Source organism: Rhinoraja longicauda, chromosome 5 (assembly GCF_053455715.1).
Source record: "Rhinoraja longicauda isolate Sanriku21f chromosome 5, sRhiLon1.1, whole genome shotgun sequence".
Taxonomy (NCBI): domain Eukaryota; kingdom Metazoa; phylum Chordata; class Chondrichthyes; order Rajiformes; family Arhynchobatidae; genus Rhinoraja; species Rhinoraja longicauda.
Window position 1 is genome coordinate 35,161,924 of NC_135957.1, and position 18,811 is coordinate 35,180,734.

The following is an 18,811-nucleotide window of genomic DNA, read 5'->3' on the forward strand; positions in this document are numbered from 1 at the left end:
ATTGGGCATTTTAAATATGGGTGGCATCAAATAAGTTTAATTTGATACTTGGATGGAAACACTCTTACACTAAATGTTACCAGAAGTGACAATAAAGGCAAATTTCATACATATATTTAAGAGGGAACTAGATGAACAGCTAATGATTATTTTGCATTTAACCTATTTTTAGCTGAAGCAAGATTAAGTGTAGAGAAAACACAAGAAAACAATAAAGCATAATCAAGGATTAGTTCAGCTAAATGACTTTTCTGTACTGCAAATGCATAAGTTATAAACTGATAGTTTTCCTTTTGGGACAATTCTAAATAGGCACTGATAAATTTGGTTTGGGCTTTGGTGGCACTGGAAAGAAGTCTCACTGCAAACAGTTTGAGAGTTATGGAGAGGTATGAATATAATTTAAATGTACCTCAATATTATAACATTTCACTTTGATTCAGATAGTTTCAACATTCTATATCATTATTTTGTGCAAAATTGCTTCTGTTTAGGAATTTACCATGCACGATACTATTGGATGCTACATTGATCTTGATGGAGAATCTATAAAATACTCAAAAAATGGTAAGTTTACTTGAATGTTCTCCATTTTATGCTTTCAACTTGATAATGCTGGTTTAAAAATATTTTCTGGTTTTGGCTTCAGATTCAATTTAGAACTATCAATGGGTGACTTAATTTGAACATTATACATGCTGTAACATGCATTCCCATTAAAGTAAATGGCTAATTCTGACAATTAAGCTGTATTTGGAAAGAAAATGTGACAGATGATTAATCTGTGGTCGTGAATCTGTGGAGTTCTTTCCCACAGAAGGCTGGAGGCTAGGTTAATAGATATTTTTAAGGCAGAGATAAATAGATTCTTGATTAGTACGGGTGTCAGAGGTTATGGGGAGAAGGCAGGAGAATGGGGTTAGGAGGGAGAGATAGATCAGCCATGATTGAATAGCAGAGTAGACTTGATGGGCCGAATGACCAAATTCGGCTCCTATCACTTATGACCTTATGATAGGACTAATGACTACACTTCTCTTCCTGTCCTATCAATTCTAACCTTGTCATTGTTGACCATATTAAAGAGGGGATTTGTAAATTGATAAAAGCTCAGCCCAAATGTGGACAAGAGGGACTAGTGTAGATGGGGCATCTTGGTCGGCATGTGCAAGTTGGGGCTTTTTCCTTGCTGACAGCCATGTGTAAAACTGAAGTACATAACCAATCTGCATTAATACAATTAATACTCTTACAAAATAGTTATATTTTCACTGTGAAATAACTACTCATTTATTTTACTTTAACCAGGAAAAGACCTTGGTCACGCTTTTGATATTCCTGCACATCTAAAGAACCAAGCTTTCTTTGCCTCGTGTGTTTTAAAGGTAATTTTCCCAATTCATTTTTTGGAAAAGAAAAATCCAGAAAACATTTGTAATAAACTAAAAGTTGTTGTTGTTGTATCGTAGAATGCCGAGCTGAGATTTAACTTTGGTGAAGAAGAATTCAAATTCCCTCCGAAAGACGGTTTTCAGGCATTAGAAAAGGCACTAGATGGTGATGCTGTAAAGTCACAGCATACTGGTATGTGATCGGTAACTTCTTGAGTATATATGAGTGAGATCTGCTCTAAAGTGCATTGATAAAGAATAGAGAGTATTCCAGTGCTTTTGGAACCAAACTCGGGATTTCGGGAATTATTTCATAAAATGGGATTAACGTGGTTGAAAGCAAATGAAAGTTAGAGGGCAATGCTGGAATTCCCAACCTCAATAATGATCTTAACGTGATGTGCCTTTATAAATAACTTGCCTCTGGATAGATTTATGGTTTAGGTTTATTATTGTCAGGTGTACCAAAATACAATGAAAAGCTTTGTTTTGCATGCTATCCATCAAATCAGATTGTATTATACGTAAATAGAAGCAAGCCAAATTGAGTGCAATAGATAGCAAAGGGGAAGATACAAAGTGGAGAATATAGTTCCCAACAGTGTAGTGCATCAGTTTCAGAGACAAAATCCAGTGTCTTCAATTAAGTAAAAGTACCCGAGCTTATGGAATGACAGTTCAAAAGCCTGATAATAGTGGGGAAGAACGTGTCTGGAAAGGGAAAATAATTATGCAAATTCTTTTATCAAGTAGCTGCATTTTAACTCCTCTCGGGGGTGTGTTCTTGCTATGCAGGTGACTAGAAATATATCTACAGCTATTGCTAATTAACATAATTAAATTAATTCTTTTCAGGCAGTGCAACGGTGAGTCAAGCTAAAAACCTACCAAATGCTCCAAAAGCTCTCATTATTGAACCATCCAGGGAGTTGGCCGAACAAACGCTCAATAATGTCAAGCAATTCAAGAAAAACGTCACTGATCCCAAGCTAAGGTAACAATTCTGTCCCCTCCTCCTTGTCCCTGTATAAATGTGCTAGTCTTTCTTTGCTTGTTTCACGATACTCTCCAGAGTTGCCTACAAATAATATCTTTGATAGGGTGGTTTCTTTACTTAATGCTCCTCTATTCACCCATTATCTTGAGTTATTTCATATTGTTCCTTTCATTTCTGTAGCTGAACTGTGCTGTATCCTAGTACGTTTTTCTGCTCCACCTCATTTCTCTTGTGTTTCATTTTCTCCAAAGATGTCAAACACTACCCTGGGCAGAGCATTGAAAATGACAATTTCCCTCTCATGCCAGGCTCCAATATTCATCCCGAGTGAATCCAAAGAAAGTAGTATACAAGACTTTGGGGTTTAATTCTGAAAGGGCAAGGTTTATTCTAAAATACATCTTTAATATTTCTTGATATGTTCAGCCTCTTCTATCTTTTACTGGAAATATAAATACATAGAAATGCAAATTTTGGTGAAATATATAAGATATTTGTAGATTAATTTGCAATAGCCCTGCAGGTAAATGTCACCTCAACCATCGGGTTATGTAATCTTTCTTCCTGAATAAGTGGGGGGTTTTCTTGTCCTGGGAAACTTCTAATTATTCCTTGTGCATGTCTGTATTCCTTAGGTTTGTTTTTTTCTTTTGTTTTAGGGAACTCCTAATTATTGGTGGTGTGTCTGCAAAGGATCAGCTCGCGGTCCTGGAGCAAGGAGTAAGTTTCCCACTGTTCTTCAGAGAAGAGAATATTAGTGTTTTTTATCTATTTCTCTGAAAATATCAGCAGAAAAAAAGCATGAATTCTCTATGTATTTAAAAATTATTTTCAAGTTGAGGCATTCAGATGTTATTCTTGGAAAGAATGTGACTATACGCTGCAGAAAATTGGCTGTAAAGCATACAAGATGATTTCAATTCATGAAAAGTAGTGCAAAGCACCTTAAAGATGTTACTGAAAAAAAATGTGGTTCAGCCCTAAACTTTATTTTTATGTAGTAATTTGTAGATGTATAGATGCAATTGAAATTCATCATTGAAATAATCTTGTCAATTCTGCAGGTAGATATTGTTGTTGGAACTCCAGGAAGAATAGATGACCTTGTTTCAACTGGAAAACTTAATCTCTCCCAAGTTAGGTTCTTCGTGCTGGATGAAGCTGTGAGTAATCAGTTATCAGTCAGAATTATCTTTAATAATCCTAATTGCTATTTTCAGTGGTGTTTTTCTATGGGTCCGTAGCCCATCCTCTGTGACTAAGTCAGTAAATCTGCATTGCTATTGAATCCATTAGGTAAATATTGAACCTGAGTCCTCAATCCAAAATTGTGCCTCCTTAACCCCTAACCCTATCCATCTTGTGATCCCATCCATGCTTGATCTCAGCACTCCTGAGAATTTCTCTGATGTTCTCTATAACAGTTCAAGATGTTATGGAGGTTGTGCAAGGCCCATTCAGACATGGGTTCATGAGGCATTAAGTGTTGCTTCACAACACCAAATACCCAAGTTCTTTCTGACCTCTGGTGCAGTTCAGATGGGGCTTGCATGTTCTACCTGGTGCTACGTGTGTTTCCTTTAGCTGCTTTTGTTTCCTCCCATGTCGGAAAGAAGTGTGGTCTGGAAGGTTAGTTGGCCACTGTAAATCGCTCCTCAGTGTGGGTGAGTGGTTGAATCTGGGAGGAGTTGATGAGAGTATGGGAGTAATTAATATAGAATTTGTGTAATATAGAATTTGTGTAAATGGGTGGATGATGGTCAGTGGGCTGAAAGGTCTGCGCTAAACGTTATTCCCTTTATCCTATATCTGTACACTGGGTGGCTTGATTGTAATCGTGTATAGTCTTTTTGCTGACTGAATTGCACACAACAAAAAAGCTATTCACTCTGTACCTCGGTGCATGTGACAATAATAAATGAAACTATTTGTGCTGCATGTTTCTATGACTGTGCGTTAAGTAACTATATTGCTTGGTAAAATGAACAATAATTTTAATACTTCTTCGCCAATTCCTTTTTTTCAATGCTCAATAATTGATCTAATAATAATGTTACTAAAAAGGTGTGTGACTTATTTCATCATTACTAATACATTGAAGAATTCATGAAATCTGTCTAAAGTGTCTATACTTATCAGCAAAAAGTAACCACTTTTCTCCAACACAACAATATTGGCACTTTTTAAAGGTCATTGTGCCTCGTGTTTAAATTCCACACAAAAATGGTTTAATATGTAAAATGAATATATGTGCAAATTCATGGTCCCTCTTTGTAATGGAGAGAGGCAAACCAAAAAAAAAATCTGTATTCATAAAAAGTTTATTTTGATTTCATGTCTATTTTTATTATGACTAAAAAGCAGCCAACTAATGTGGTTGCCTTTTTGTAGGATGGATTGCTTACACAAGGATATACTGACTTCATTTCAAGAATACACGGTCAGATTCCTCAAGTAACATGTGATGGAAAGAGATTGCAGGTAATACATAGTTAATCATATATATATATATATATGATATATTTATGAAAGGAAATACATACATTACAATTGGTTCAGAGATGGATCAATGGACTGATGTCTAGAGTTGAGATGTGAGATGATTTTAATGTGGCATGCAATCCTGAGGAGGTTTGTTGGGAAAGATGCTAAGAGAATAGTTACTGCTCTTGAGTGGATCTAAAATTAGGGGTGTATAGGAAGGAACAGCAGATGCTGGTTTGCACCGAAGATAGACACAAAATGTTGGAGTAACTCAGCGGGACAAGCAGCATCTCTGGAGAGAAGGAATGGGTGACGTTTTGGGTCAAGGCTAAGTGCATAGCTTCTAAATAAGGAGTTGCTTATTTAATACTGGGATGGGAGTATTGAGCATCTTTAAAATTCTCTATCCCAAAGAGCTGTGATGGCTAAGTCATTACATATATCCAAACCAACAGAAAACATTTTTTTGTCAAAGACTGTAGGGAACAGGCTACAGGAACGTGGACCTGAAGCCAGCTTCAGATCAGCCTTGATCTTATTAAATTGTGGAGTAGACTTGAGGCACCAAATGAGCCACACCACTTTCTTCTTCTTGGTTATGATTGGAACATATAATCTGATGAGTGCATTGGTATTTCACACGGCGAATCCAATGGTATGGGTTATTACAGAATAAATTAACGGAGGGTTTACAATATTTTCTACTTGTAGTGAAATTGGTCTTTCAAACTTTGAATGTTATGACTTTTGCTCCCATTCTTTGCACAGGTAATTGTTTGCTCTGCAACACTACATTCATTTGATGTTAAGAAGCTCGCAGAGAAAATTATGCATTTCCCGACGTGGGTAGACCTGAAAGGCGAGGATTCTGTTCCGGAAACAGTCCATCATGTTGTTCTGCGAGTTAACCCAAAATTGGATCGACATTGGGAGAAACTTGGACGACGTATTCGGGTAAAAATAATCGATTACTTTCAGTGTACTTGACCTGTGTACCTCAACAAAGATGACATGCAACCTCTTTGTCAGTGTACATTGAATAGTTCTATTGAATGTTTTACTTGGGAGTCGGCACGGTTTTGTATGTGGAAGATCGTGTCTTGCTAATTAGATTTTTTTTACATAGCCAAGAAGGTTGATGAGGGCAGGGTCGTAGAATTAGTCTATATGGATTTTAGCAAGGTTTTGATAAGTAAGTGTCCTCCTGGCCAGCTGATTTGAATTGTTAGATCGCATGAGATCCAGGGGGAACAAGCATACTGGATACAGAACTGGCTTCATGGCAAGAAACAGAGGGTATTGGGTAGAAAGATGTTTTTCGGACAGATGGCCCCTGACTAATGATGTGCCTCGGATCGGTGTGGGGCCCTTTGCTGATTCTCACCTATATTGACAATTTGAATGAGAATGTGCGAGGTGTAATTTGTGAGTCCGCAAATGATATGAAAATAGGTGGTATCACAGACATTGAAATGGTTATCATGAATCACAGCAGGATCTTTATCAGTTGGGCAAGTGCACTGAAGAATGGCTAATAGTGTTCAGTGTAGTAAGTGTGAGGTGTTTCATTTTGGGAAGTCAAACCAGGCCAGGACCTCCACAGTGCACAGAAGAGGTCTGATGAATGTTGTAGAGCAGAGTGACCTAGAAGTACAAGTACATAGTTCTCTGAAAGTGGTATCGCAGTTAGTGTGGTGAAGAAGATGTTTGGCACATTGCCCTTCAGCAGTTAGGAACATTGCTTTGCAGTTGTACAAAATGTTGATGAGGCTGCACCTGGCATATTGTGCTTAGTTTTAGTCATCCTGCTCTTGTAAAAATGCCATTAAATTGGAAAGAGTGCAGAGAAGATTTACATGTCAGGACTCCAGGGCCTGAGCTACAGGGAGAGGTTGGTCAGGTTAGAACTTAGAGCAGGAGGCTAAGGGGTGACCTTAGAGTGGTGTATTAAATAATGGGAGGAATGGGTGAATTCAGTGTCTTTTTCCCAGAATAACAGAATCAAGAACTAGAGGACAGGTTCAGGGTGAGAGGCAAAAGATTGAATATGAATCCGAGGGGCAACTTTTTCCACAGAGGGTGGAAAAAATATGTGAAACATGCTGCCAGAGGACATAGTTGAGGCAAGTAAATTAACAACATTTAAAAGACATTTGGGCAGGTACATAGATGATAAAGGTAAAGTGAAATGGGCCAATCACAGGTATAGGGACTAGCTGACACGGGGCCTGATGATAATCACAGACAAGTTCAGCTGAAGGTACTGTTTCTGTAATTTGACTCTTGTACAGTTATTTTCATTTTCTTCCTCCAAACCACTTGCTTTGCCAACTCCTTCAAAGATTTATTGAACATATATAAATAACATGTAAATATTTATTAAACCAGTGGAGGGTCAAAATGTGTGATCTACCTTGTTTTTCTTCCTCAGACAGATGAAGTTCATGCAAAAGATAACACAAGACCTGGTGCCAATAGTGCTGGTCAGTACAGTTTCATTAGATATGATACATTCTAACAACAAAATACCTGTCAAATATTTTGTATAATGCAAACATTTTGAAATGTAAAAGTTAAGGTCAATGAACATAAATTGAATTCAAAATTATTAAGACCGTGACGAGTTAAAGTAATATATTCATGCAAAGAGATATTAGAGCATGGAGTACCATGTAGTTGAATAGGTGAAGCAGAGGACATTCTATATCTAAACAGTCTCCTGTCAGAGGAAATAATTTGAATTTTTTCGCCATTTGAAACATTTCATCATTAAGAGCATCATGATTAGAACAAGCCAGCTTACTATTGTTGATACTTTTGGTACCCTTTTGGTGAAACTTCACTGCCCATCCTCCAGAGCTAATTTATCTTTGAGATGAGATGCCCAGAGCTAATTATGCCATTATGCCTGTCTCAGAACTGTTGTGTAGCAGAAGCATAATTTTCTCCATCCCCCTTGAGATGAAATCATTCTATTAACACTTTTATTTTGCTTTTATACCTTTACGCTAGTTTTATTCAATGTCTATTTGTGATTCCAAGGTGCAACAATTATAGAGACACATGGACAGAATGATAGATTTCTGTAGTCAAAAGAAGAAAACATCACAGATACTATGGTTAAATAGCAGTCAGAAAGACATTTCTGCATTTGCTTTCAAATGTCAACAATGGTTTTATAAGAGTTGTTGAAGGAGTAGATTATTTAAAAAAATCTAAAATCACCTTTCTGTTGTTTTGTTCTTGGCATTTATTAATAGCTATTTAAGTGGCTTACATTTTGCTTAAACATTTCTTTGTTTAATGAACCCTATTGTTTTTTTTAGAGATGTGGTCTGAAGCTATTAAAATACTGAAGGGTGAATACACTATACGTGCAATCAAAGAACACAAGATGGATCAAGCGATCATTTTTTGCAGAACAAAGATTGACTGTGATAACATGGAACAATATTTTGTTCAGATGGGAGGAGGTGAGTTAGTTTTAAAGTGTGTTGGTTTGTTCTGATTATTTGCCATGGGGTTGAGTTTCTCACATCAAATTAATTCACTGTTTCAGGTCCAGATAAAAAGGGGCATCAGTTCTCTTGCGTTTGTTTGCATGGTGACAGAAAGCCAAATGAAAGAAAGCAAAACTTGGAACGATTCAAGGTACTTCCAAGAAATATTGTGCTTGTTAACATTTTGGTTGTCGGGTTGAGTACATTTTAAAAAATCAGTCTGTAACTGCTGGATTTCAGTCATTTCATCTCAGTGCACCTGTTTTTGTTGCATTTTACAAATGATTTTTTTTAAAAATAGTAATTTGACATAAAATATTGATTAGTTTTCCAAAATACAATATTGCTAATGCTTTTTAAAATAAAGAAAACACAATGCAATTCTAAGAAAATTGGCATCATCAAAAATGTTTTTCTTAAATATGTATTCAATTAAAATACTAAATGTGTGCTAATTAAAGCAGAAAATGCCTGAAACAGCAAGTTGGATGGCATCTGTGGACAATTGACATTTCAAGTCAAAGATTCCCTCATTGAAATCTAATACCATTGCATTGCAATCACTTTCAAATTGAGATTTATTTATAATTAACGTGAGATTTGCTGTTGTATTTTTGAAAACTGGCCAGTAGTGCCATTTTCTTTGTTATGTAGACCAAAGATTTGGGTCAATTGTGCATTAACATTCAACAGTGACCACAAAGTACATACTGGCCTTGAGCTGCTCCTCAAGTGGGAACTTGTAAGAGAAACTGGTTCCACCATCTGTGTAAAGTCTTGGGTGGTACTCCATTATTTAAAAAGGGCAGTAGGGATAAACCTGGGAACTACAGGCCGGTGAGTCTGACATCGGTGGTGGGGAAGCTGCTAGAAAAGATTCTGAGGGACCGAATCAGTCTTCACTTGGAGGATCGAGGGTTAATTAAGAATAGTCAACATGGCTTTGTTAAGGGAAGGTCGTGTCTGACTAACTTGATTGAATTTTTTGAAGGGGTGATCAAGGAGGTAGATGGGGGTAGTGCAGTGGATGTGGTATACATGGATTTCAGTAAGGTTTTTGACAAGGTCCCACACAGGAGACTAGTCACGAAGGTAAGAGCCCATGGGATCCAGGGCACCTTGGCAAAATGGATAAAAAACTGACTTAGTGACAGAAGGCAGAGGGTGATGGTAGAAGGTTGCTTCTGTGACTGGAGGCCGGTGTCCAGTGGGGTGCCGCAGGGATCGGTGTTGGGTCCCTTACTGTTTGTAATCTACATTAATGATCTGGATGTCAACGTACAGGGCATGATCAGCAAGTTTGCAGATGACACAAAGGTAGGGGGGGTGGTGAATAGCGAGGAAGGGATCTGCAAGCTGCAGGAAGATATAGATGAGATGGTCAGATGGGCGGAGCAGTGGCAGATGGAATTTAATCCTGAAAAGTGTGAGGTGATGCACTTTGGTAGAAATAACTTGGAGAGGGAGTACACTATGAATGGAAGGACCCTAGGGAAGACGGGGGTACAGAGGGACCTTGGAGTACAGGTACACAAGTCCTTGAAGGCAGCAGGACAGGTGGACAGGGTGGTCAAAAAGGCATATGGGTTACTGGCCTTCATTAGCCGGGGCATCGAATATAAAAGTAGGGGGGTAATGATGGAATTGTACAGAACATTGGTGAGGCCACAGCTGGAGTATTGTGTACAGTTCTGGTCACCACATTATAGAAAGGATGTGATAGCTTTGGAGAGGGTGCAGAGGAGATTCACCAGGATGCTGCCAGGGATGAAGGGCCTCGGCTATGGGGAGAGACTGAGCAGACTTGGGTTGTTTTCCCTGGAGCAGAGAAGGCTGAGAGGGGACATGATCGAGGTGTACAAGATCATGAGGGGCATAGATAAGGTAGATGGCGGGGAACTTCTTCCACTGGTGGAAGGTTCAACAACGAGGGGACATAGATACAGGGTAAGGGGAGGGAGGTTTCGGGGGGATGTGAGAAAGAACTTTTTCACCCAGAGGGTGGTTGGAGTCTGGAACTCACTGCCTGGGTGGTGGTGGAGGCGGGAACACTCACAACGTTTAAGAGGCATTTGGATGGGCACTTGAAATGCTACAACATTCAGGGCTATGGTCCAAATGCGGGAAAATGGGATTAAAATTAGACTATGTTAGGTAACGGGCGGCGCGGACACGATGGGCCGAAGGGCCTCTTTCTGTGCTGTAGGACTCTATGACTCCATGATGTTATGGCATAATATGGGATGGTCAAAAAAACAAGTCTCAAAGGTGTCAGAAATATTGACTGGTTTTGTTGTTGTTCAATCATAAAAAAATCTTACGCTATTTAAGCAATTGAATTGGAAAAAGTATTATGTTAATGAAAGGCGTGCTTTTTCAAAAAAGGAAACTTAAACCATTTAAATAAACTCAAAAGAAAATAAATAAATTAACTAATAATCACTCGATACCTATCCTTTTAAAATGAATGTTGAAGGTCTTTTTGCTCAGGTCCAATGCTAGTGCATAGCTGTTGCATCTTTCTCTCTCTGACTGGACTCCATGATGAATCCAGTATCCCAGCACATAAGTGAGGTATAAATACTCACAAATGACCTCTACGGGGACTTCTATCGTTGCATTGTTAAACTTGAAAAAGTCAGTTGTTACATGAGGAACTGATAAAATTTCTCCCAAAAGTTGTTGTTGGTGGGGGGTGGGGGGGGGATGCCAGAACCAACTTTTGAGCCTTCACAAGATGTCGTGGGCCTTTCTCAATGAAACACCAGTGAAGAGAGGTGCCCACTTGAAAACCTCAATGATATACTTGCAATCCATATTTAGTTATATTTAGGTATGTTTAGTTAGATAATGCTTTAGCTTTGGGCTTGGTTTTCTTAATTGAGTGCTTATCCTGGAGTTATAGCACAAGTACATTGTGTTTTAATTGTAATATATATATTTAGCCCCTTGCAGGTTAATTATAAGCATTAGTATGGTTAGTAAACCTTCTTCGAAACATAAAACAGTATAGCACAGGAACAGGACCTTCGGCCCACAATGTCTGTGCTGAGCGTGATGCCAAGTTACACTAATCTTCTCTGTCTGCATGTGATCCATACACCTCCATTCTCTGCATATTTATCTGCCTATCTCTTATACGCCACTATCGTATCTGCTTCCACACTACACCTGCCAGTGCATTCCAGGCACCCACCACCCTTTGTCCCTCTTTGACCTTAAAGCTATCCCCTTTAGTCCATGATATTTGTATTCTGTGAAAAAGGTTTTGACTGCCCTATCTATGTCTCTCATAATTTTATGTATTTCTATCAACCTCCGATGCTCCAGAGAAAACAACCCAAATTTGTCCAACCTCTCTTTATAGTTAATATCCTTGAGTTCAGGCATCATTCTACTAAACCTCTTCTGCACCCTCACAATATCCTCCACATTCTTCCTGTCATGAGCTGAACAGAACTGCATGCAATACTCCAGGTATGGCCTAACCAAAGTTTTATGAAGCTGTAACATGACTTCCTGACTCTCGTACTCAATGCCCCGACTCATGAAGGCAAGCGTACCATATACCTTCCTTACCCCTCTATCTACTACTTGTTCTATGAAAATGTTCTATGTTGGTCGGTGTTTCTTGCTGAATTTTTTGTTTCTTGCTGAATTTGTTGTGCTGATATCTTTCACCACTGTTTAAGGCCAAAACTTGCAGGTAGGTATGGTAGAATGTTCAGAATAAGGCAATTAAAAAAAACATGGTGCCATTTAACTGAATATTTTGATTTATTTTTTGGAAAGAAAATTGATGTGAAATTCCTGATATGCACTGATGTGGCTGCCAGAGGAATTGATATTCGTGGTGTTCCTTTTGGTAAGTGAAATATATAACAGCTGTGTTGATACTCTTTAATTTGGCACAATGCTAATTTACTTTTACTTTCACATAGTAATTAATGTGACTCTTCCTGATGAAAAGCAAAACTATGTTCATCGGATTGGAAGAGTGGGAAGAGCTGACAGGTAATTCACTGTTTTTTTGTAAACTCCATTTTCATTTCTTAAGGTTGAAACAAGTTTTTTTTAAGTTGCAAAGTAACATTTAATTCTCTTTTTAGAATGGGTCTAGCCATTTCCTTGGTGGCAACTGAGAAAGAAAAGGTAAAATATGCACTAATAATATTGTTTGTGAGAAGTTTTGTTTTCGAGTGATTATATACTATAATATAGAATAAGTGATAAACTTTTAACATTAAATAGCTACTATTGTGATTTATCTGACAATTGTTTATAACTTGTGAAAGTTGCAGTGGCTTTTGGACTGTCTGGGAGTTATATATAACCTAGTCCCTTGCCTTAAGATCAATCATGTGAAAAACCTTTGGAGAGCATGGTCATTTCATTATGTATTAAGATTAAAATCTGTTTAAAAATCAATGTGCTGAAAAATGCATAAAATAATAATTAACCGTTGCAAATTCTCTTTAACTTCTGAAATGTTTACATTGCTTGTACCCATTATTCCTTTCCTATGACTGGCTACCATTGTCTCAGTAATTTGTCCAAACTTTTACTCATTATTTTGTTCTTTAAATGTTTGCATGTCTTTCTTTTTCTTCCTTTATCAATCTTCAGCTTTGCCCTTTAATACTGGCTAAATCCATTTTCCATTTTCTCCATTCCACAATTAATAGTGGTCATAGAGTCATACAGTGTGGAAACAGGCCCTTTGGCCCAACTTGCCCACACTGACCAACATGCCCCATCTACACTAGTCCCACTTGCCTGTATTTGGCCCATATCCCTCTAAACCTGTCCTATCCATGTATCAATCTAACTGCTTCTTAAATGTCGTGATAATCCCTGCCTGGACTACCTCGCCTGACCGGAGTGGTCGACTACTTATATTAAGACTGACCCCAGACTCTATATATCTAACGAAGGCAGGCATGAGCTTTGCATCTACCCTATCAAAGTTAACATAAATGCAAACCAGTTAGGTTTTTGTACTACTCAATGACGCAATCTCATTATTTTAAAACTCCGAGTGTGAAACATTTCTATGTAATCTTTTCTCATTTGATAAATCTGCCATCCAAGTCAATGCCGTGCTTCTTTGCTGCATTCCCTGTATTAAAGAATATCTTAAGTGAAGAGACCAAACTTAACTTTGCAGTTAACCTTCCTATATGATTCCTATATAGTGAAAACCAGGCCCCTCTAAACACTTGTACCATTCAAGAACATCTTTTGAATGCATTTTTACATATGCTAATGTAATGGTCTCATTATTTTGCACATTATACTCCATCTGCTCTACACTTGCTCTGTGACTTAACCTCCAGGGTGTTGCAATGAAACTGTTGAGGGACAGTGTTTTGCAGTGGGGGCAGATTGCTAGAGGTCCATAATCTTGCGCTTGTCAACCTAATCCCTTACCCATAGTCTTGCAGATTGCAGTTTTTCAGATATACTCTCAAGTGATTTTTAAACATGGGAATGTTTCTACCTCATACTTTTTCAAAAGATTATGGATCCACCCTCTGGGTGGAAAGATATAATCTTGTTTCACTTCCCTACCCACTTCCCCTAATCATGTCATAAGGAATTAGGCCATTCGACCCATCGAGTCTACTCCGCCATTCAATCATGGCTGATCTATCTCTCCCTCCTAACCCCATTTTCCTGCCTTCTCCCCATAACCTCTGACACCTGTTCTAATCAAGAACAGAACTAATCCTCAAAATAATTTTAAATCTTTTCATGTAACCAACATTCATAAACAATGGGTCATCAAAATCATTTACTTTTAAACATTCATAGGTTTGGTACCATGTTTGTGGAACTCGTGGACGAGGTTGCTATAACACCAGGCTGAAGGATCAAGGTGGATGTACCATATGGTACAATGAAATGCAGGTACAGTATTTATAAATGGTTAATTTTACAGCCGTTTTACCTCAAGTTGCAGCAATTATATTGCCCAAAATACACAAACTCATTTATTTAAAAATAAATGGCATAGAACATGAGGAATTATAGCATGATGCCCTTTTTTAAATTCCTGTATAATTTGCAAAACCATCATTGTATATCTAAATGTTTCACCCTATGCTGCCTGTCCTCGTGCCAAGGGATAGCTGTGTTGTTTTCATTTACTGGGTTTATAGCAGTAAATAAGCTGCAGCTGATTAATTTTCTGTTAAGTAAAGTCAAGTAGTTATTTTTTCACACGCTTGGAACTAATCTTAGCCAAATTAAACACATTATAGGAACACAATTAGACTTTTGCAATTAGAATGTTTTACATCTACTATAAGATTTGACAAATTTAAAATAATTTGGACATGTTCACATTAATTCAGAGTGTGGGGTTTATTTTCATTTATTTTTGACATCACATGTTTTGGCATGCAAGACTACAGTGTAAGATAAATTGATAACAATGTTATCACAGCAGAACTATTCCTGACTGCATAAATTGAATACATGCACAATAAAATAGTAAAGAAGAAAAAAAGTTATCTGCTATACCTGCATGTATAGCAGAAGTGGCAACATCCCCTGACCATCCCTTGTGCAGGTAATAGGTAAAGAGGTCCTTCTGCAGTTGTACAGGACCCAAGTGAGACCACACCTGGAGTACTGTGTGCAGTTTTGGTCTCCAAATTTGAGGAAGGACACTCTTGCTATTGAGGGAGTGCAGCGTAGGTTCACTAGGTTAATTCCGGGAATGGCGGGATTGTCGTATGTTGAAAGACTGGAGCGACTGGGCTTGTATACACTGGAATTTAGAAGGATGAGAGGGGCTCTTATTGAAACATATAAGATTATTAAGGGATTGGACATGCTAGAGGCAGGAAACATGTTCCCAATGTTGGGGAAGTTCAGAACCAGGGGCCACAGTTTAAGAATAAGGGGTAGGCCATTTAGAACTGAGATGAGGAAAAGCTTTTTCACTCAGAGTTGTAAATTGTGGAATTCTCTGCCTCAGAAGGCAGTGGAGGCCAATTCTCTGGATGCTTTCAAGAGAGAGTTAGATAGAGCTCTTAATGATAGCGGAGTCAGGGGGGGGGGTATGGGGGGAGGGCAGGATACTGATTGTGGATGATCAGCCATGATCACATTGAATGGCAGTGCTGGCTCGAAGGGCCGAATGGCCTACTCCTGCACCTATTGTCCATTGTCTGCTATATTTCCAAAATGATTCCTGGAAAATGGCCACATGTTAGAAGAATATACGATGCGTATTGACATAATAAAGAATTCCGAAGAGGCTTTATGATAGATGTTGGATGATCAAATTGGTGCAGCTCTAAGGACCCATCCTGACTTTGGGTGCTGTCTTTGCATGAGATTGCACGTTATACTGTATAGGTTTTCTTCTAGTTGTTCCAGTTTCCACCCAAAGCCCAAAGATTTGTCACTAAGAAATGTTTTTGCTTTTTACGTCCATTCTGTCTGACCTTGTTTCCAAACCAGTTGTTGACTGAAGTTGAAGAGCACTTGAATGTCATCATCTCGCAAGTTGAGCCTGACCTAAAAATCCCAGTGGATGAATTTGATGGCAAAGTAGTTTATGGACAGAAAAAAGTAAATACAGGTGAGTGTTTTGGAGAAGAACTTTAACATAATGCTGCATCTCTATTCAGAAAAAACCCCATCATATTTGAATAAAATCATAGAATGCATAGACTTGAAGGCCATTTGATATATGGGATATCTATGACTATTCTTTTGAAAGACCTGTCTAACTTACATTTACCTTTGCTCCTACTCTATCTTTGTATTTTTATCCTTTAAATAATTATCCAGTCACCTTTTGAAAATTACTTTTGAATCTTATAATCAAAATACAAATTTTTTTTAAATTCCATATTGCCTCTGCACTTTGTGTTAATGAGTTAAATCCGTGCCCTCTAGTTACCAATGCTTCTGTACTTTGAAAGATTTTTTTTTTTTAATTCACCAATGGTATGTGGTTGTCATTGGCAAGATAACTTTATTGCCCAACTATAATCCCCTTTTAAATTTCCCAGCAATGCACTCAAATTTAATGGGCAGTTGGTAAAGAACCAGATTTTATTCTCTAAATTAAATCAAATGTACCTTTTTATACTAATCTGGTACTTATACAAATACTATTACTGAGGTTTTTCCAAGTCTCATGTTTATTTATTTAACTTCCCAGCTGGAATGGTGCAGGTTGAATTTGTGAATCAATAACTCTGGCCCCTGGATTATTAATGCAACAATGTCATCAGTTTCTCCAACTCCTCAGTTCTTACCTAGTACAAATCTAGAAAGAAAAGATTAACTTGGGTTTTGTACTTTGGAACATATTTAGTAGGAAGTAGTCTTAGAACACAAGCCAGCTGGAGCCAGATCACCTTTAGTAGCGAGGAATACCAGTTTAGTCACCAGCAAAATCCACGTGAAAGATAAACAATTGTCCCTACATGTTTTTGTGTTCCTGTCAGTTTTGGTATATCTTTTTATCATCAAATAATGAGATTTAAAAATAACTGCATTCACAGGCTCGCTTTCCTCTTACAAATTTTATTTTGATAAAGTACATTTGTTGAACTGCTTCCGTCAACTCAAAGAACAATAGGCTCAGCTGGCTTCTTTAGTAATGAATGTGTGTCACCTAAGATGAAGCAAACTAAATGTCTTAATTTAAATGTCTTGATCTTCACACTCTTGCTCTTCCTCTTGGCAGGTGGCACGTATAAGGGTCATGTTGATGCTTTGGCACCGACCGTACAAGAGCTGGCTGCTCTTGAAAAGGAGGCGCAGTCCTCTTTCTTACAGTTTGGCTTTCTGCCCAACCAATTGTTCAAGCGCTTTTGATTGCAACATGCGCCTTAATTTAGTTCAACAAAGAAACTGACAAGTTACTAAAGAACCTTGAAGATGTTTATTACTGCAAAATGACATCTAGAAATGGTTAACAATCCCTAGGTTCTGCACATTGACCCCTGTATAAGAGCTTGACGGTATTCATATCGATCTAATGTGGCAATGAAACGTCAGATGTCAGAGTTGCTATGAATAAACGCTTCAAAAACTATTGTGGGTTGTGTGATTGTACATTTTTCTGTTCATTATCACAAAAACTGACCGTGTTTTCATGCCAACTGGGCAGTTTCAAAGGGTCACCATTAAGTAGTAGTTTATTAAACTATTCCTTACAGTTCAGTGTGGGGCTAATAATAAGCCTCTCTTTAATTTACGTTTGCTTTCACTAGTCTGAGTGAGACTGAGAATATTAGTTAATAATCTTTTCATTCCATTTTCTAAGATGAATTCGTTTTGGTTTGATTTATATATATATACAAATGCTTCCATGCAATGCAATTAGGCACAACTTTGACCAAAGTTAAATCCAAAATGTGGCATAAAAGTAGTAGACGTTAGAATGCAGATGCTCCATGCTCCACCACAAAGATGATCTACTAGTATGGTGCAGTGCCATAACACTTCAGGAAAACTCATTTTAATGCTGCTTTGAGTTCAAGATTGACTATGTCCTGATTAAGACAAAGGATAAGAAAATCAAAATAAGCAATTGGAATTGGAATTCTTAAGCCCATTCTTTGTGAACTCCATGTGTGCAATAAACCATACCTGCTGGGAAGGTTTAATTCTTTCACAAAGCTCCAACAGCCAAACTTGAAATCTGGCAAATTAGCCTCCTAAGATTTAGTCAAACTTGAACACAAAATGGTTGTTCATTAAGTTTTTTTTAATTGGAAACAATATTTCATTGCTTCTCAAAATGCTGGAGTAACTCAGCAGGTCAGGCAGCATCTCGGGAGAGAAGGAATGGGTGACGTTTCGGGTCGAGACCCTTCTTCAGACTGAAGAAGGGTCTCGACCCGAAACGTCACCCATTCCTTCTCTCCCGAGATGCTGCCTGACCTGCTGAGTTACTCCAGCATTTTGTGAATAAATTGATTTGTACCAGCATCTGCAGTTATTTTCTTATATTTCATTGCTTCTCTTTCTGCAGATGCTGTCTGACCTGCAGAACATTTCCGGCATCTATATATTTTATATTTTATATTTTATATTTTTATATGAAATTCCTAGCATCTGCAAATTGTTTGATTTTCCTCATTTGCAATTTCAGCCTCCTCCGAGTGGCCCCAAAGGGTGTTGCTACTTTGTTCTGAATGGTGTGCAACTAAAGCATTGCCACACTGGCCAGTAACCAAATGGTTCTGTATAGGAAGCTTGCATGAATAATCTCAGCCATTGTAACAGTTCAATGAACATACCAGCATAATATATCCAATGCAATGGCCAAGATTATTCATGCAGATTTTGTACACAGACCCATTGGATTATTGACCAGTGGGGTAATGCTTCCATTGCACACATTTTAGTACAAAGTAGCAGTATTCTCCAGGGCCATGAAAAGGAAGTTTGCAAAATCAAAAAAC

The 18,811-nt window shown here is 37.9% G+C and overlaps 1 protein-coding gene across 1 annotated transcript in view; it reads left to right on the plus strand.

Moving 5' to 3' along the window:
- ddx1 (DEAD (Asp-Glu-Ala-Asp) box helicase 1) overlaps positions 1-17,427 on the plus strand; it is a 33,051-nt gene extending 15,624 nt beyond the window's left edge. Inside the window, exons 9-26 of the mRNA XM_078399278.1 lie at positions 313-389; positions 495-567; positions 1,309-1,385; positions 1,470-1,584; positions 2,247-2,385; positions 3,048-3,108; positions 3,453-3,551; positions 4,780-4,869; positions 5,641-5,826; positions 7,304-7,355; positions 8,199-8,345; positions 8,432-8,523; positions 12,165-12,237; positions 12,314-12,386; positions 12,482-12,524; positions 14,187-14,282; positions 15,846-15,966; positions 17,086-17,427. Coding sequence (XP_078255404.1) covers positions 313-389; positions 495-567; positions 1,309-1,385; positions 1,470-1,584; positions 2,247-2,385; positions 3,048-3,108; positions 3,453-3,551; positions 4,780-4,869; positions 5,641-5,826; positions 7,304-7,355; positions 8,199-8,345; positions 8,432-8,523; positions 12,165-12,237; positions 12,314-12,386; positions 12,482-12,524; positions 14,187-14,282; positions 15,846-15,966; positions 17,086-17,216 — 1,745 coding nt within the window. The 3' untranslated portion in view covers positions 17,217-17,427. The remainder of the gene's footprint in view (positions 1-312; positions 390-494; positions 568-1,308; positions 1,386-1,469; positions 1,585-2,246; positions 2,386-3,047; positions 3,109-3,452; positions 3,552-4,779; positions 4,870-5,640; positions 5,827-7,303; positions 7,356-8,198; positions 8,346-8,431; positions 8,524-12,164; positions 12,238-12,313; positions 12,387-12,481; positions 12,525-14,186; positions 14,283-15,845; positions 15,967-17,085) is intronic.
- Positions 17,428-18,811: the final 1,384 nt, after the last annotated feature.